The sequence below is a fragment of the Anas acuta genome, chromosome 22 (assembly GCF_963932015.1).
Source record: "Anas acuta chromosome 22, bAnaAcu1.1, whole genome shotgun sequence".
Lineage (NCBI taxonomy): Eukaryota > Metazoa > Chordata > Aves > Anseriformes > Anatidae > Anas > Anas acuta.
The window spans coordinates 1,299,477-1,314,703 of NC_089000.1; the positions used below are offsets into that span (position 1 = coordinate 1,299,477).

Genomic DNA, 15,227 nt, shown 5'->3' on the forward strand with positions numbered 1-15,227 from the left:
CTGTCCCTGCTGCAGGTGACGTCCCGGCTGCCATCCTGTGCAATGGATGGGCGAAGCGCCGAGGTTGCACCCAAAAACCAGAAGCATTAAAGCAGTTTTGTTGATTTTTCCCAGCTGGGAAAAGAAAAACCTTTCATTGTTGTCTGTGCGAGGAGCCCTGGGAGGAGCGTGTGGCGGCGGCACCGGGAAATAAAACCCCTCTGAGCCCTGTGCTGGCACACCACCAGCTCAGCTCTGGTGTCGCACTGAATATTTCATGGCGTGGGGTTCTCCAGGGTGGCAGCATTTCTTTGTTATGTTGGGGAAAAAAAGCACCGTTTGGGAGAAAGCAGAGGCTGGGGGCGTTCTCGGGGTGCGTTCCCCTGCCGCTGATTCATGCTTTGTCGCTGGAAGGCTCAGCAGTGCGCACCCAGCTGACAGCCCAGAGGTGGGATCAGGCCAGGCTTTGGTTAATCCCCTCCCCGCGGCCAGGCTTTATAATCCCCTCGTGCCGCCCGTCACAGCACCCAAGGGTGCCCGGTGCCGCCGGCATGGCCCAGCAGCGCCGTGTCCACCTCTGCACCCAGCGCCCCACCAGCACCGTCTGCGTGCTGGGCACCGAGCTCTCCCTCGACGTCCTGGGGTAAGTGTCCAAAAACCTGCTTTTGGCTTATTTTTCCCCCTCCTCCTGGAGGAATTAAAGGCTGGATTAGGTGAGGAGAGGGTAAAAATAGCGGTGGGTGGGCTGCGCCGGGTGGGCTCCCCAGGGGCTCTCAGCCTCTGAAGGAAGGGGATTGCGCCCACCGGTGCTCGCTGTAGGGTGGGATTGCACCACCAGTGCCCGTGGCGGCTGCACAGTGCTCGGGATGCACAAGAGGAGTTTGCAAACACCAAGGAGAAAGAGCTTTTGGGTGCAAAACCCCCCAGGGTGATGCATCCAGCTGCACTTCTCTTCCTCGCTTGAGCATCCCATGGCAGGGGCTCCTTCGCCCAAAAATTGGGGTGAAGTAGAACGATTCCCGTGTTCAGGGGAGTCCAGAGAGTTAAACTCTGGAGGCACTGCTCACCGGGGCGTTACCTCCAGCCATCCGTGTCTTTTACCAGCTTTGCTGGCCCCAGCCCAGTTTCAAGTTCTTTCCAGCAGCAAGTTTTGCTTTTTTTTGTTTTCCAACTTGGTTTGGTTCTGCTTTTTCTATTGCTTCGTGCATCTCCGCGCTGCCCAAAACGCGGCTGCTGACCCATGGGCACCAGCAGCAGCAGGAAGGGGGGGTTCTCCCCCCTCCTCACAGCACTTCAGCAGGTCCCTGCGGATGGATCCTGCCCCGGCCATGTCCTCTGCACTGGCACGGGCGATGCAGGCTGCAGCCTGCCTGGCCGCCGGCACTTCCCCCCGGCCCCGAATTGGTTCTTGCAACTCTCATGACTCTGCTTTGCTCCGACAGGGACGTATTTGCTGCTGCGGGGCAAAATGCAAATGTTTGGGAGACCCCATGCAAAAATATTAATAATAAAAATGCTCCGAGCTTTTGTTGCAGTTGAATATAAAAGAATATTGCAGCACTGGTGGCATTGGGCAGGATTTGTTGCAATTGCATACGGCGGGATTTGCCACAACTGAACGCTGCAGGATTTGCTGCTGTTGCACATTGCAGGTTTTTGTTGCATTTGTCACAGTTGAATATTGCAGGACTCGTTGCAGTTTGCAGCACTTGTTGCAATTGAATATGTCAGGATTTGTCACAGCTGGGCACTGCCGGCTTTGATTAGGACTTGCTGCATTTTGCAGGATTCGTTGCAACCAAACACTGCAGGATTTGCTGCACGTTGCCAGATTCTTTGCATTCTGCAGGGTTTGTTGCAGTCGCACCTTGCAGGACTTGTTACACCTGCACACCAATCCCTGCAGCGTGCAGCAATGCCCAAAGCACCCCCGTGGCTCTCACCGCTGCGCTCCCCCGCAGGTCGGCGCCCAAAGATGCCGTTGCCTTCCACGTGCAGGGGACGCCGGGCGTGAAGGTCTACGTGGTGCACGAGACGCAGAGCGTGAAGCTGCCCTCCAGCGTCGGCCGCTGGCCCCTGGCCCCCAGCACCGAGGTGCTGGTGACCATGGAGGCGCTCAGCAAAGACGTTGGTGATGAAAAGGTTGGTGCCGGCCATCCGGGAGGATCGGGGCCCCTCTCCGGATGGCGCTGAGCTCGCCGGCTGTGTTGCAGGTCAGGATTTCCTATTTTGGGGAGGCCAGCGGGGTGCCGGTGGGCAGAGCCATGCTGTACCTCACCTGCGTGGGTAAGTTGGGCTGCTTTGTCCCTAAAACACGGTGTCACTGCGGCGCCCGCCCCGATGAGCATCCCTGTCCCCGCAGACATCTCACTGGACGCCGACACCAGCCGCAGCGGGTCGGTGGGCAGGACGCTGGTGGACAAGGTAACGTGGGGACTGCAGCCCCCGACCCCATTGCTATCCCTGATGGTGTCCTCAGCCCCGCTTTGCTGTCCCCAGGCCACATGGACGTGGGGTCCCGACGGGCACGGCGCCATCCTGCTGGTGAACTGTGACCGCGACGACCCCAAGAGTGGGGTGATGGATAACAGCGACACCGCCGTGCGCTCCTACGAGGGTACCGCCGCACGCCCGCCTCCCTTTTTCTGCTTCTCCTTGCTTTCCGTGACTTCCCTCCCCAACTTGTCCTCGCTGTCACCCTAGACCTGAAGGACATGTCACAGATGGTGCTGCGCACGCGTGGTCCCCGCACCATCTTCACCGGCCACCGCCTTGTCCTCCACGTGGATTTCGGCGAGGCTGACAAAGTCGGCGTTTTCTACGGCGGCAGTGAGTGCCGGCACCAGGGCGGGGGGCCACGGAGACCCCCCTGTTAATGGGGTGGGGGTAAAATGAGAGCAGAAACCTCTCATTTGCATGCTTTTGGTGAGGGTGCCGGATGGTTTTGTGCTCGCCACAAGGCTCCAAGTGCATGCCCGATGCCGTGGCCATGGGGCGAGCTGCCCCCGTCGCAAGGCTTTAAGCGAAGAAGAGGAGGTGAAACCCTGCAGGTTGAGGGTGGGCTCTCAAGGATGTTGCTTGTGTCTGCAGACAGCGTCTCGCTGGAGGAGTACAAGCACGTGCTGGGGGGTCAGAAGCTCGCCTACGCCGTGAAGCCCAGCCGGCACCAGGAGGAGAGCATCTTCTTCGTGGAGGGGCTCTCCTTCCCCGACGCCAGCTTTTCGGGGCTGGTGTCCTTCCACGTCACGCTGCTGGAGAGCCCCGAGAAGGTAACGCCATAAATCGGGATGGGTTTTACACACAAAGAAGGGAGCGATGGCCCATCCTTGTGTCCCCTCGTCCTTGCAGGGCTTGCTGGAGATGCCGATCTTCACGGACACGGTGGTTTTCCGCGTGGCTCCTTGGATCATGACGCCCAACACCCTGGCACCGCTGGAGGTCTTCGTGTGCAGGTGGGTGGCAGCACGAGGTGGCCGCATCCTGCCCGGCTCCACCGCATCCTCAGCTCTGTGCTGCTTCACTTCCCAGTGTGGAGGACAACGAGGACTTCGTGGCGGCCGTCAGTGCCCTGGCCGAGGAAGCCAAGTGCCCCGTGACCATCTGCCCACTGCTGGAGAACCGCAACGACCGCTGGATCCAGGTGGGTGCACAAGGGGGCTGAGACCCCCCTGGGGTGCAGCCCTGCAGCTCCACGGGGCTCCCCCCTCTTCTCTACTGCCTCCGCAGGATGAGGTTGAATTTGGCTATGTGCAAGCCCCCCATAAGACGTTCCCTGTGGTCTTCGACTCACCCCGTGACCTAGGGCTGAAGGATTTCCCCGTCAAGAGCATCCTGGTACGCACGGGACGTGTTCTGCATCCACCTACATTCTTGGCATTAGTGAGGCATTGCACTGCACTGAGGCAGTCTGCAAGAGGATGATGATGATGATAAATCACCATGGCTTAGTGGTGGGACTCAGTAGGGCAGGCTGATGGTTGGATGTGATGATCTGGAAGGTCTTTTCCAACCTTGATGAATCCGTGCCTCTATAATGGATACCTCTCTTTTTTTTTTTTGCATTTATGGGAAGAGGATTAGCTGAGTCAGCAGGCACATTTGGCAAACAGGTGTTGTGCTTTGGGGTTTTGGCATCCCTGAGAAGGGCTTTTAAAGCCATCCTTGCTTTTTCCACCCCCAAGGGCCCTGATTTCGGCTACGTGGCTCGGGACGTGCAGAAGGACGCCTCCAGCCTCGACTCCTTCGGCAACCTGGAGGTCAGCCCGCCGGTGACGGTGGGGGGCAAGGAGTACCCGCTGGGACGCATCCTGATCGGCAGCAGCTTCCCCAGGTGAGGGGCTTGGGTTTTTTTTGGGGTACGCCGCCGAGAGGTGCCCCTCACCCTGGGGCTGTCACCCCCCCAGGTTCGGCGGCCGGCGGATGGCCAGGGCCGTGCGGGATTTCCTCTTTGCGCAGCGGGTGCAAGCACCCGTGGAGCTCTACTCCGACTGGCTCCACGTCGGGCACGTCGATGAATTCCTCAGCTTCGTCCCCGCCCCTGATCGGAAGGTGGGCAGCCCTTGCTTGGGGTGCATTTTGTAGGGTGCGGCCCCAAATCTGCACCGCTGCCCCCAAATCACCCCTCTCCATCCCCAGGGTTTTCGGCTGCTCCTGGCCAGCCCCAGCGCCTGCTACCAACTCTTCAAGGAGAAGCAGGAGCAAGGTTTTGGGGAGGCAGCGATGTTTCAGGGTAGGGAAGCTGGGGGACCCCCGCCAGCCCCCCCCCTGCCATGTGTCCTCCCAGCATAGGGTGAGGGACTGCTCCCCCTCTGTGCTGCAGGGCTGCAGGCGGTGCCCAAGCCAACCATCAACGAGATCCTGGCTAACGAAGCGCTCCGGAAATTCAACAGCTACGCGCAGGTGAGGAAGGGGAGCGGGGAGATGCCCTGCACCCCCCCTGCCTGCCCCACTGCCCCTCTTTTCCCCATCCACCTCCCTGTCCCTCTGTCCATCTCCCCACCTCCCCATCCTTCTGTCCGTCCATCTGTTCCTCTCCCAATTTCTTGTGTCTCCATCCCCATCCCAACGCTGTCCCCCCACTCCCCCACCCCTCCCTCTCTCCCCATCACCCCTCGCCCTCACTCCCTGCCCCCCGAGCCCCCCAGACCCCCCCCCAACCCCCTCACCACTCCCTGGCAGAACTGCATCAGCTGGAACCGGGACATCCTGAAGCGGGAGCTGGGGCTGGCCGAGCAGGACATCATCGACATCCCCCAGCTCTTCCAAGGCAACGAGCAAGCCCGCGCCAACGCGTTTTTCCCTGACATGGTAACACAAAGCTGCAGGGATGCTTTGGGGAGGGGGGTAGGGAGGGCTCGCTGTGGATTTAGGGTTGCACACTGGCATCCATCCATCCATCCGCAGGTGAACATGCTGGTGCTGGGCAGGCACCTGGGCATCCCCAAACCTTTTGGGCCACTGGTGGCCGGGCAGTGCTGCCTGGAGGAGCGCGTGCGGGCGCTGCTCGAACCCCTGGGGCTCTCCTGCACCTTCATCAACGACTACTACTCCTACCACGTCCTCTCCGGAGAGGTCCACTGCGGCACCAACGTCCGCCGCAAGCCCTTCGCCTTCAAGTGGTGGCGCATGGTGCTCTGAGCCACCCCGGCTTTCCTCCTTTTTTGCCCCCAAATCCTTCTCCCCATTCCTGCAAGTGCCTTCAGCAGCGGTGGCCGCCCCCCCCACAGCTCCCTGTTGAAAATAAAACCAGGGCTGCGGCTTGCTCCCAGCTTCCTGCCTCTTCCTGGGTGCTCAGGCTTGAAGTTTTGCTGTAAATGGGGTGATTTTTTTTTTGTATTTATTTTTTTTTGGACTCTGTGGTGCTCTTGGCACGATGCTGTGGGCTGACAGCAGGTGGTGGGACATTGGCATTGCTCTCCCGGCACAGGAATCGAAGACCTATCTAAAGGGTGCAGGAAAGAGTTTGGTGGGATTATGCAGTCCTGCTGCAGTGGTGTGTGTTGGAAAAGGGATGTGGATGTGTGCAGAAAAAGTCCCCATACATGCATGCACAAAAATGCACTTGCAGGCTCATAAAATATACACGAACGCACCAAAAATATGAATGCCTAACACACGCGCATGTACACAAAATACATGCACACAAGCACCCATGTAAGCACACGTACACATGCATGGAAAAAAAAATGCACAGATGCGTGCCCAAAAACAAGTGCGTGGACAAGAGTACAGACAAAAATACCTGCGTGGACAAATGCACACAAAGAAACGCATGCACAAAAATAAATGCACGCATGCACAAACCCACATACATGCACACATTTGCACACACTGCTTTTTGCTTGCAAAATCCCAGGGAGATAGTGGAGAGCTATTTTGGGGCTGAGCACCGTGTCAGCAGCAGGATGGTGCCCTCTAACGGCTGCGGATTTGCTTTTGGTGATACTGGGGCAGGGCCCGTGTTGCATTGAGTATCCCCGTCCCTTCTGGTTAAAAAAACAAAGAAAAAGGGGGCAGGCAGAAAGGAGGGGAGATGCCAGGGCAGGGTGCTGCTCCCAGCCAAATATTTGGGACTGGGGTGTGCATCGGGGCCGAGGAGCGGAGCCAAGGGGTGTACACAATGACGTTGTTTATTTAAACATTTACTCCAAGAAATATAAAAACAAACATGAAGAAGACAATTACAGCACTAAACCAGGAACCTGTCGTCTCACCTAAAAGGAACGCTGCTCAGAGAGCCTCGTGGTTTATTATTATTTTATTCTTCCAGCCTCCTCCTTCGCTCGCCCGCTGCCAGGACACAGCGGCACATGGGGGAGAACATCACCAGGAGCATCGATCCGAGCCTCGAATATTTTGTGTAAAAGCAGGACAAGCCCAAATTGCTTTTGGGGGGTGAAAGTGGGTTTTTGCTGTTTTTTCCACCCCTATCATGATAGGGTCTGCAGCATCCCCGCGTGCCCATTTGGGGTAGGCAGCTGATGGTGATGAGCTTGAAATATTCATCGCAAGTAGAAAAAAAATTGGGGGATAAGGCTAGAAAAGCCCCGCTGTGGGGTGCTGCATGCTCCCACCTCCTCACCACCCATTTTTGGAAGGGCTGGGTGCTTGCAGCAAATGCTAGTATTGCTCAAGAAAACAGAACTTCTCCACCCTGCTGCTCTCCCTGTCCTGGAAGTTTTGACTCTAACACACTGAAACAAACCCCAAAATAAACCCCAAAGCAAACATAAAGAACCCCCTTTTAATTCTTTTTTTTTTCTTTTTTTTTTTTTCCATAAAGTACTGCAAAATTCCCCGCAGGGCCACGTGGCGCACCACCAGCAAACTGCCAGGGAGAGTGGAAAGGAATTAAAAAAAAAATCAAAATAAACCCTAAAAACTAAAAAATAAAATAAAATAATAAAAAAAAAAACCACCCTTGGGTTTTGTGGAGGCAGAGCCGGGCTCTGCGTATAAAGGCACCTCGTTTCTCCAGCACAGTGCACAGCGTTGCCTGAGGAGGGGCTTTTGGCAGATACCAGGCAGTGGAAATAATAATAATAATAAAAATAATAATAATTAACAAAAAAAAAAAAGGAAAAAGCTTGCACGACGCTTCAGGGCCCACTCTTCATACCTGAGATCGCCCTGGAATGGGCAGCGGGGGGGCTTGGGGGGCGCAAAAGCGGGGGGCAGGCGGCTTGGGGGCATCCAACCCCCAAATGATGCAGGGCTGGGGAGAGGACCCGCTTTGTCCCCCAAGAGTGAGGGACAACAGGCTTGTCCCTAAATCCTCCTGGGGAAAAGGGATGCTGGGGATCAGAACCTCAGAATTACAGCACCCAAGGTGGAGGCTGCTTGGGAGAAATGCCAAAAAAATGCAATATTGTGGGGCAAAAAGGCATTTTGCAGTGTTTTGCTTGATTTTCGCTCCGAGCCCGCAACTGGGTGCTTGTGGGGAAATTTGTGGCTAGGAAAAGGAAAAAATAATAGTAAAAAAAATGGACACCTGTTCAGGCGAACCCGGCACCTTCCTTTCTGTGCGAAACAGCAGAAAAAAAGAGAAAAACAAAACAAAACAAAACAAAACAAAAACAAACTACAAAACCGAACCAATAAAACAACAACGAAAAAGCCTGGATGTGCCAAAAGGTCCTGCTAGGGTCGGGATGGGAACTCAAACAGCCACGGGGGAAGGTCTTGGCCGTGGTGGTGAGGGAAAAACCCCAACGCTTTGGAAATCGTAGGAGAACAGGTAGTTAAAACCGCGGATTGCTTGGAAAACCGGGGCGGGCGGCTCGGCTGCCCCCCGGCCCCTCAGAGGGTGCGGGGGTTGTACTCGGGCAGCTTGCGCAGCTTCTCCTTCTCGGCGTCGCTCTCGTCACGGGCGATCACCAGCGAGTGGGCATAGCCCATGGCCACCTGGGGGCAGAAGGGGAAACTGAGGCAAAACCATCTCCCGCTGACTTAGGACCCCTTTTTGTTATCCGGGGCCATGCTTGAGGAGCGTCCCATGGGTGGGGGCACCCAGTGGGGGGCAGCACCCAGTGGGGGGCACCCCAAAGGTGACAGCATCTCAAGGGTGACAGCCTCCCATGGGCTGGAAGCACCCAAGGGTGCAGATATTTGGGTCCCCGCTCACCTGCTCCGTGTAGATCCCATCCAAGGTCTTCACCTCTTGGGCAGCCGTCGACGATTTGGGCTTGTGGTCCCCATAGCCCTGCAAAACGCAAGCATGCCCCCTAAATAATTGGCTGTGGGGGGGATGCACAACACCCAGAGCCCCTGCACCAAATGATTTGGGGGGAGGGGATGGGTAAATCTGGGTGCTGGGTGGCTGGGTGCTGGTCAGTCCTTACCAGCTCTCCGAAGGTGGGAGATGGCCCCCAGCTGATGGTGCTCTCATCTGCCGCCACGATGATGCTGCTCTTCCTACAAGTGAAGTGCAAGGCAGTGACCCCCAGCCCCAGCAACGTCCCCCCCCCCCCCTCCCAGCACGCCAAACACCAGGAAAAAGATTTGGGGGGGTCCATCACTCACCCACAGGCCAGGCTGCGGATCTTCCAGCCGCACAGATCCTGCACGGCTTTGGGGTACATGGTGGACTCGCGGGAGGTGTTGGTGGCACCCCAGAAAAACAAGCCGCCTGCAAGCCCCAAAAACACACGGTCAAATCCGTGCCTCCTGCCTCGAGCATCCCCACAGCGATGTAAATAATGGCGGATTTGCTTGGATAGACCAAAATTAGGGGCTCGGGGCGCGCCACCCACCCGTTTCGCTGACGGCGAAGGAGCAGGTGTAGCCGGCGTAGATCTGCGCTGCCCCACGGCCTGGGAAGTCGAAGAGCTTGACCAGCCGTGGCACCATCTCGTCCTTCTGCTCCGCGTGGCCCAGCCGCCCGTAGCCACCAAAACCCCAGGAGAAAACACGCTTCTGCGAGTCCAGGACGAGCTGGGGATGGAGGGACACCCGTGGTGAGCCGGGCAGCTCGGTGCAGCAGCCGCAGTGACTGCACCGCAACCCCTGCTGCAAGCATCATCCTTAAACACACGCTGCAGTTCTCTATCCCTAAATACACCCTGCAAGAGTGTGACCCTACTCACACTGCAACTGCTTGTTCCTGAGTGCACACTGGAAATTCTCCCTCCTTGAACACACGCTGCAAATCTGTCCTCGAATGCATGCCCCAAGTATTTCCTCCTCACCCACCCCGTGAAGCTGTCCTTAAATAAGACGCAGATCTCTGCCCATAAATGCATGCTGCAAGTACTTCTCCTTAAATGCACCCTGCAAATCTTTATCCTTAAATGCCTGCTGTGACTATTTATCCTTAAATGTGCGCTGCACTTCCTCCTAAATGCACTCTGCAAATCTGTATCCATAAATGAACACTGCGAATACTTATCCTTAAGTGCATGCTGCAAACTGTTACTCTTAAGTGCACGGTGAAAGAACTTTTCCTTTGCAGACTGCAAAAATTTACCCGTAAATGCACCCTGCAAATCTCCGTCTGTAAATGCACGCCGCAAACTTTCTATCCCTAAAAGCACACCGCAAACTTGTTATCCCTAAACGCATGCTGTAAGGGTGGGCAACTGCAGGGTTTGCTGAGGGGATGTGATGGATTTTTTTTGCCGCGATCACAGATTTGCAGAAAAAGGATGCGGTGATGAAAAGCCAAGCCCTCGGTGCAAAAACCCAAAATGAAAAACCCTATTTCTGCCTCCTCACCGTGTGGTTGGCCCCACAGGCCACGTCCCGCACCACCACGTTGGGGACGGGCAGGATCTGCCCATCTTTGGTCTTCTCGATGAAGATGGCCACGCGGCGCGGCACCAGCTCGCAGTCGTACTCAATGCGCTGCGCGCGGGCGATGAACTTCCCATCCGAGTTGTGCCCTGTGGGGGAGCACCGTGTTACAAACCCAATCCCTTATCCGCTTGCAAACTCCACATTTTTAGGTTTGCACCCCATTTTGGGATCTACTTCTGCTGGCGTTACAGGGGAGCAGCACGGCGCAGGTCACGCTTTGCTGCTGTGCCAGCTGCATTTCAGCATTTCATGCATGGGAAAACGGAGGCAGGGAGCCCCCCCACCCCCTCGCACGGTAGCTCGAACCTTTAAAAACAGCCCCCCAAATGTTACCGTACCCAGCTGCCCATACTCAGGGCACCCAAAGGAGTAGAGGTTTCCTTTGCAGTCCATGATCATGCTGAATTCGGCCCCGCAGGCCATTTTGGTGATGGGCTGCCCGTTGTACATGATCTGCAGAAGAAGAAAGGGGATAGAAAGACAAAAAAAGGGCAAAAATATGAATTTCCTGCGGGAGGAAACATCTCTGGGAGCTCACCCCTACCCCAGCTTCTTTTCTTTGGCCACCAGTTTTCACCTCCAGGAAGATCCAAACCTAAAGTCCCAGGTTTTCACCTCAAAAAGGGAACCAGACAACCCCCAGGGTCGAGGTTTGGGCTGGTGGTAACGGGGAAACCCCCAAATCCTTCAACATTTATATCAAAGTTTTCAAAAATATTTTTTTGCCATGTTGTGCTTTGTGCACCCAATTTCAAAGCCAGCTGCACCTTCAAGAGGAATGTCCTTGCACCCTACAGGGGTTTGGGCTATGCTAAGGGCTTTTTCAATGAAAAACCCAAAATATGGTGTTTTTCATCCCTCAAAAAAAGGGGAAGGCACGGAGAGGAGCGGATTTACCTGTGTAGGGCTTGGAACAGCATCCGTTTGGTTGCCGAGCCCCAGCTGCCCCATTTTATTCTCCCCAAAGGCGAACACGGAGCCATTCTCTGCAAGCCACGAAGAGGGAAAAAAAAATAAAATTAGGGGAAAACGCGGCCGTTTTAGGGCATTTTGCAGGAAGCAGGAACTTCTCCCTTACCTGTGAGAGCCAGCGTGTGGTTCCGGCCACACGCTGCCAGCACGATGGCCTCGTTGCCCAGCACCTCGATGAGCTTGGGGGCTTCCACGCGCTTGGTGTCCCCGTGGCCCAGCTGCCCCTTCTCATTGCGACCTAACAAGAACGAGTGGGTTGGGGGCTGCACACCGGGAGGACGAAGCCCCCCCCGGCATAGCCCCGCCAGGTTTTGCATCATTTTTTTTCAGGGGGCAAAAATTTTGCATCATTTTTTTGGGGGGGCTTCACTCACCCCAGCTCCAGAGCTTGCCCTCGGCGGTGATGAGGAGGCTGTGAGCCGCGCACGGTCCCGAAACCACGCTCCGCACCTGAATCCCTGAGAGACACCCATACCTGTGTGGCCCCCACAGATTCTGGCCCAGGTTCCGATATGCAACTGGGGGGGGAAAAAAGGCGAGAGGTGAGGACGCACGGCACTAAACACTGCTTTGGGGCTGCTCGGCGCCAGCTTTGGTGCCGCGCACACGGACCGCAGCCGTGCGCCCCGCTCACCTTGCTGCTTAGGCACTTCTTTGCGGCCGATCAGGTCCCAGTTGGTGGCTCCGAAGATCAGGAGCTGCCCTCGGCACTTGGAGCCCTCGAGTTTCTGCAATTGGAAGGGAGAATTCATCAGCCTTCCCGCGGCCACATGGATCTCGTGGGGATTTTTTGCATGCGGGGTCGGGTAAGGCTACAGAACACCCCAGCTTGCACGTGCTCTCCCCTTCAGTCCTCATTTTGCACCCAAGCTTGCAATGAAAACTGCATTTCTGAGCTAAGTGGTAGGGGGACGAGGGAGATTTTTGCAATTTGATGTTAAAACCCCCGCCGCACACTGCACAGCGCTGCAGCCCCAGAAGGGAACAGAAGCAAAACGCTCCCCTTTTTGGCTCCCCCTCTTTGCACGCTGGCAAATGGGTCCGAAACGTGGGGTTTGGCTCTTTGCAGGAAGGAGCGGGGATTTGCACAACGCCCAGCGCTGGTTAATTAGTAATTACGGTTTTTCCCCACCTAAAAGGATGCCGTGACGCTAGGCAAAGCTGCGAAGAGGAGAGCACGTGCAGCGTGAGCTGTCTGCACGGGGTGGGGGGGCAAAGGGTTAATCTTCTGGGTTCGGTGCAAAAAAAAAGTGGATTATTTAAAAAAAAAAAAACAAAAAAACCTGCTGCCAGCTTGCCTCCCCTGTACGGGGTGGGAAGGAAAATCTCCGCAGGGCTGCAAAAGGAGCAAGAAAACCAGAGTGGCTGAAAACCTCTCGTCTAAAGCCACCCGGGGCCGGGCTCGCACCAATTTCTGCGATTTCTGCTTTTTGCAGCAAGCGAAGTTAGAGGGAGCTGTAAACAGCAGGAAAGGCTCAGGGCGTGGGGACGGACGGGTGGATGCGGGGTGTAAAAGCACCGCCAGCTTTGCAGCCGTAAGGGGGGGGGGTCCTATGAAAGCCCCCCCCTCAAAATAATGGGGGGGCTGCCCGGGGCGCATGCGCGGAGCCGGGGTGGCCACGCGGGAGCCTCAAAGCACGTGCCCGCCCGGGGAACCCCCAAAATGAGGCGGAAAAGGGGAAAAAAGGGAGCGGAGCAGCGTGCCTGAAATGCAAAGCGGGGGGCAGGCTGGGAGGGGGTGCAGAAATATGGGGGGGGGGCACCGCACGTGCGCGCACCCCCGCGTTGCACATGGGATTTCTCAGCGCTGCGCTGGGTTAAAAATTCCCCAAATGGGTCAACTCTGACAAAACAACCCAAAAGCTATTTTTGGACTTCCCTTTGGCATGAATTAGGACAAAGGAGGGGGGGGGGGGCTCCTGGTGCTGGAAAAAAAAAAGGGGAACCTGCACCCCCCCAGGGCTGGCACACATTAGGGGCGCGATCTGAGGGGGGGAGTTGGGGGGCAGTTTAGGGGATGCAAATAGGATGTAGCTTTTTGGGGGGGCAATGAGGTGATTTTGATAAGGGGGGGCAAGCTGCAAGCAGAAGTCGAGGGGTACAATAAAGGGGGGGTGACTTTAGGGGTGCAAAACACATTTAAGGGGTGCAATCTCGGGCAGTGATTTGGGGACGCAGGTAAAGGGGCGATTTGGAGGTGCAATAAAGGGGATGGGATTGGGGGGGTGCATTTAAGGGGTACAATTTGGGGGTATTTCCTAGCGGGGGGGGAGGTGGGGGGCATGCAACGAGGGGCGCTGCAGGGGAGTGCAATGAAATGCTGCGTTATTGGGGTGCAATGGGGGGGGCGAAGGTCTTGGGGGGGGCATTAAAAGGAAGGGGAGCCCAGTAGGGGGGTCAGTAAGGAGTGCTATGAGGGGGTTGCAGCGGGGGGGGTGTCCAAAAAGGGTGCGGATTAGGGGGTGCAACAGGGAGGTGCAAAGATGGGGTGTACTGGGGGGGTGATGGGAGTTCAAAGGGGGGGGCACAACGGGTGCATGAGGGGGGTGCAAAATGGGTGCAGAAGGGGGATGCGATGCAGGGAGCAAAGGGGGGGTGAATGGGGGTGCAAAGGGGGGGGTCCTTTAGGGGGCACAACGAGAGGGTGCATTAGCTGCAGCGGGGGGTGCGGAGGAGAGGTGAGTTGGGGGGGCACAAAGGGGGGGTAGAAAGGGGGGGGGTGCACTGAGGGTGCAAAGGGGGGTGTGCAAAGGGGGAGTGTTAAGGGGGGGTACAAAGAGGGGGTGCAACGGGGGGGTGTTAAGGGGGTGCAATGGGGGGTGTGCACTGAGGGTGCAAAGCAGGGGTGCTGGGGGGGGGTTTTGGGGACACGGGGGGGGGGGGTGCCGAAGGGGGTGCCCCGCTCACGATGCGCTCCCTTGCTGTGCTCGGGCTCGCAGATGGACCACGGCCTGGCCCCCTGGCCGCCCCAGCGGGCCCCGTTGCCCCCTCCGTTGCCTCCGGAGCCGGCCCCCCCGGGCCTGCCGGGGCCTCCTCCCGACGGGGCTCCCGTCCCTCGGCCGCCGTTCCCGGGGCGCCTCCTCCTCGCTGCTTCCTCCGCTGCTGCCGCCTCCTCCTCCTCCTCCTCCTCCTCCTCCACCACCTCCACCTCCTCCTCCACTACCTCCTCCTCCTCCTCCTCCTCCTCGCTCGGGCCGCGGCCGTCGCCTCCCTCCCGCCGCCGCCGACAAGGCCGCGGCCGCCCCGGGTCGCCTCCTGCCGGGGCCCGGCTCCCAGGGCGGCCCCGCCGCCTTCCTGCGGGGCATGGCGCCTGCCGAGGGAGCGCCGCCGTCACCCGCCGAGCACCGCCGGCCCGGCCCCCCCCCACCCCCCCCCGCAACCCCCCCCCATCATCATCATCACCACAGCCCGGCCCAGCCCCCCCCCACCCCTCCTCTTATCACCCCCCCCCCCCCCCCAGCTCCCGGAGCTCGGTTACAAAGAGGGGGGAGAGGGGCCCGGAGCCGTCAGGGGAAGCCCCCCCCCCCCAACCCCCCCACAAGGAAAATAAGGGGATGGGGGGGGGAAATAAGGGGGTGGGGGGGGTAAATAAGGGGATGGGGGGGATAGAAGGGGATGGGGGGGTCAAAGGGGGTGGGAAGGGGGTGGAAAGGGGGGATTTGAAAGGGGGTCCAAAAAGGGGGGGGGAAAGGGGTGAGAAGGAGGGGGTTGTAAAGGGGGGGGTGGAAAGGGGGGGGTGGAAAGTGGGGGGGTGCAAAGGGGGGGGTGGGAAATGGGGGGGTGCCAAAGGGCCGATTTGCAAAAAAAAGGGGGTTGCAAATGGGGTGCAAAGGGGGGATTTGCAAAGGGGGGGGGTGGTAAAAGGGGGGGTTGGTAAAAAGGGGGGGGGATTTGGGAAAAGGGGGGGTGCAAATGGGGCGCAAAGGGGGGATTTGGAAAAAGGGGGGGTTGGAAAGGGGGGGTGCAAAGGGGGGGGAAAGGAG

At 57.7% G+C, this 15,227-nt stretch overlaps 2 protein-coding genes across 2 annotated transcripts; one reads left to right on the forward strand and one right to left on the reverse strand.

Moving 5' to 3' along the window:
• Positions 1–240: 240 nt before the first annotated feature.
• Positions 241–6,458, forward strand: LOC137843235 (protein-arginine deiminase type-3-like). Its single transcript, XM_068658256.1, has 16 exons — positions 241–622; positions 1,941–2,121; positions 2,193–2,265; positions 2,342–2,403; positions 2,479–2,596; positions 2,683–2,808; positions 3,070–3,248; positions 3,328–3,431; positions 3,508–3,619; positions 3,706–3,813; positions 4,161–4,309; positions 4,383–4,527; positions 4,615–4,708; positions 4,799–4,878; positions 5,158–5,286; positions 5,383–6,458. Exons 1-16 carry the CDS (start codon positions 531–533, stop codon positions 5,614–5,616), a joined length of 1,986 nt encoding a protein of 661 aa, XP_068514357.1. The 5' UTR covers positions 241–530; the 3' UTR covers positions 5,617–6,458.
• A 132-nt stretch (positions 6,459–6,590) lies between these two features.
• RCC2 (regulator of chromosome condensation 2) lies at positions 6,591–14,554 on the reverse strand. Its single transcript, XM_068658257.1, is given in 15 exon segments — positions 6,591–8,382; positions 8,603–8,680; positions 8,820–8,892; positions 9,001–9,106; positions 9,231–9,411; positions 10,192–10,358; positions 10,611–10,725; positions 11,170–11,258; positions 11,351–11,482; positions 11,619–11,762; positions 11,879–11,972; positions 14,152–14,160; positions 14,162–14,285; positions 14,287–14,368; positions 14,405–14,554. Coding segments are annotated over 15 exon segments (1,644 nt in total). The 5' UTR covers positions 14,550–14,554; the 3' UTR covers positions 6,591–8,277.
• Positions 14,555–15,227: the final 673 nt, after the last annotated feature.